This window comes from Penaeus japonicus, unplaced genomic scaffold, assembly GCF_977035675.1.
Source record: "Penaeus japonicus unplaced genomic scaffold, GWHDUDI00000001_assembly GWHDUDI00000001, whole genome shotgun sequence".
Lineage (NCBI taxonomy): Eukaryota > Metazoa > Arthropoda > Malacostraca > Decapoda > Penaeidae > Penaeus > Penaeus japonicus.
This window is the reverse complement of record NW_028234403.1, coordinates 27,508,463-27,510,962: the sequence shown is the minus strand read 5'-3', so window position 1 is coordinate 27,510,962 and position 2,500 is coordinate 27,508,463. Positions and strand designations below refer to the sequence as shown.

The 2,500-nt window shown below is 34.6% G+C and overlaps 1 protein-coding gene across 13 annotated transcripts in view; it reads right to left on the bottom strand.

Moving 5' to 3' along the window:
• LOC122259030 (protein turtle) overlaps positions 1-2,500 on the bottom strand; it is a 177,743-nt gene that overhangs the window by 9,559 nt on the left and 165,684 nt on the right. For 9 of the 13 annotated variants that reach the window (XM_086538084.1, XM_086538093.1, XM_086538072.1 and 6 more), the window contains 4 exons: positions 2,209-2,406; positions 1,833-1,948; positions 1,210-1,321; positions 701-806 (listed from right to left, as the gene is read on the bottom strand). In XM_086538084.1, coding sequence (XP_086394210.1) covers positions 701-806; positions 1,210-1,321; positions 1,833-1,948; positions 2,209-2,406 — 532 coding nt within the window. The remainder of the gene's footprint in view (positions 1-700; positions 807-1,209; positions 1,322-1,832; positions 1,949-2,208; positions 2,407-2,500) is intronic. The other 4 variants (XM_086538122.1, XM_086538153.1, XM_086538142.1 and 1 more) reach the window with 1 other exon arrangement.

Below are 2,500 nucleotides of genomic sequence, written 5' to 3'. Positions count from 1 at the left end.
GTTGGAAGAGTGGCTGAAGTTACATGTAGGTCTACCAACCAGAACCAGAACTATAGCATGAGGGATACAGATGAAGCAGACCAGCAAAAGGGAGCTGTACCCAAACATAGACTATGCTCAGGATGTGAAAGAACACTATCTGGGCACCTGACTGAAATATCTTACTCTAAATGTGAGGCTTAGGTGAGACCTCCTCTTTAGCATTTGTCTCGGCCTAGGTAGAGGAGCTGCACCGTGTCAGACCTCACACCAACCTGCAGCCTAAAAGATATCATACATGTTCTTCATCTCATAATTACAGGATCTGAAATATTCAGAAATGCTTCGAGCCGACAAACATTCCTTCCTAAGGACAGTCTTATCTCTAGAAAGTTGTCAGTTGTTTTCAAAGTAACTAAAATGTAAGTTCTCAGTCTGTCATATAGAAACTAGTAATAAATTCCTTTTTTTCAACCAACTTTCAAATAAAATTTAAAGAAATAACACAAACAGATGATTCTTCTGCAAAAAGAAAAGACAAAGAAAAGTAAAAATAGCTGGCTATAAATTATGTCATACAGGCTTTCCCATTGTTACTCATGTCTAACCACTTATTGGTAATTAGTATAATTCAGTCATGCAGAAATATGTTAGTTTGGCTACCTACATAAAGGTAAATTCTATAGAACTGTAGTACAAGATTGGAAAGAGAATATCTCACTTTTTCAAAGGCACAGGACTGGACCCATGACCGCCATTTCTGGACTCGGTGACCCGACAGTCAACCATGTTATAGGTTGTGTCATAGAAAATATGTGATTGTAGTTCTGTTCGATCCATGAGCAGCAGGAAAAAAAAGGCAACATTTCATTTTAAAAATACTGTTGTAACTTATCTTACTATTGGTTTGTTTTCCTACAGTGAATAATGAAAGCACAAACTATTCTATAAGTATGTGTAAAAAATATCTTGGATTCATTACTAAATGTTTAATCAGTGTAATCAAACCCATTGAGTGCATGAGTGCATTTTACATGAGCTTGGAGACTGATATTCAAAATATAATCTAAAAAAAAAAATTAGCACAGCCTAAGTTATAGCTTTTACTCTATGGCATGTGCCTTACACTCCATGGGTCAATTACTAAGGTTATTGAAATTTCTCGAGCTATAGTATGTAATACCTATATGAAATAAAATCAAGTAAATCACAAATGTAGGTTGACTGCACCTTTTTCCTGCTTCCTCCTCTTCCTCTTGTTGCAGATCTTGACTGTGCAAACTGAGAGGATGATGGCAACAATGAAGAACAAAATACCACCAACTATAGCTGCAGTTATGGCCTGCAAATGAAAGACTAATTACCTAAAGGATGGAAAAATACCTTGTAAAGAAAAACAGTAAATAAAATGCAAACACTGATGTCTAAATTATTTGTAATTTTTCAATAATTTAAAACATATCCAGAGTATATCTATTTCTTTATATCTCCACATACTAATGCAAACATTAAAACATATACAAAACTTAATATAAAGCCTCACAATGTTTTTCCTATACATAAGTATCTGGATATGTATAATCTTAAGAATCAGATATGATTTATATAGTATTCTGAGTTGTATAGATGAATGATTTAACTAATATGATGAATTTGTTAACCTTATATCCTTCCATATTATTTGAAATTTTGTTGTTCATTTTTTAAACTTAAGATATCAAGAATCAAATAATTGTTTTTTAAATTTTCCACTTCTGATCTTTTCTGCATTACCTTTTAGTCTAATCATTCTTAATGAAATACTACATCAGACAAAAAAACAAACAAACATATATCTACCACTTGCAACATACCTTTTCCTTATTTTGAACAGGAACAACAAACATTACTTCTTCTGAGAAAGTAAAAGCTGTAAAGGTGTTGGCATACACCCGAAAGTAGTATTTCTTTCCAGCTTTTAGTTTCTTCACTATATGCGATGAAATGGGAAAACAATATTTATCATAATTATCAAACAAGCTAAAGAATATGCACATATATAAATTATATTTCATCCATAATAATGTATCATTAGGAATGTAAACATAAATATAAAACATGGGTATAAGTCAGAATAAATGTCCTCATCTCACTAGGCTATTTCAGACAGAATACACATATGTTAACATGTACTATATTTGAAGAAACATGAAATAGAGAGAAAATATGGGAAAAAGAAGATTAACTTACTTGTGTATGATGTTGCACCTATAATATGGTCATCATTGAGCTTCTTCCAAGTCCCATCCGTTCGATATTCGATGTCATAGTAGGCTGGAGGAACCGATTTGTTGGTGGGTGGTATCCAGCTGATAAGGTACTCATCTCGTACCCTCCTGACCGTCACATTCCGCGGTGGATCCGGCTTTGGGCCTAGCGGAAGCAATCCTTTGACAATGGGATACAGCAGGCAGCGGGAGTACAGCAGTAGAACGGCGGCAGTGGTGGTTGTGGTGGTGGTGGTGGTGGTTGTGGTGGTCGA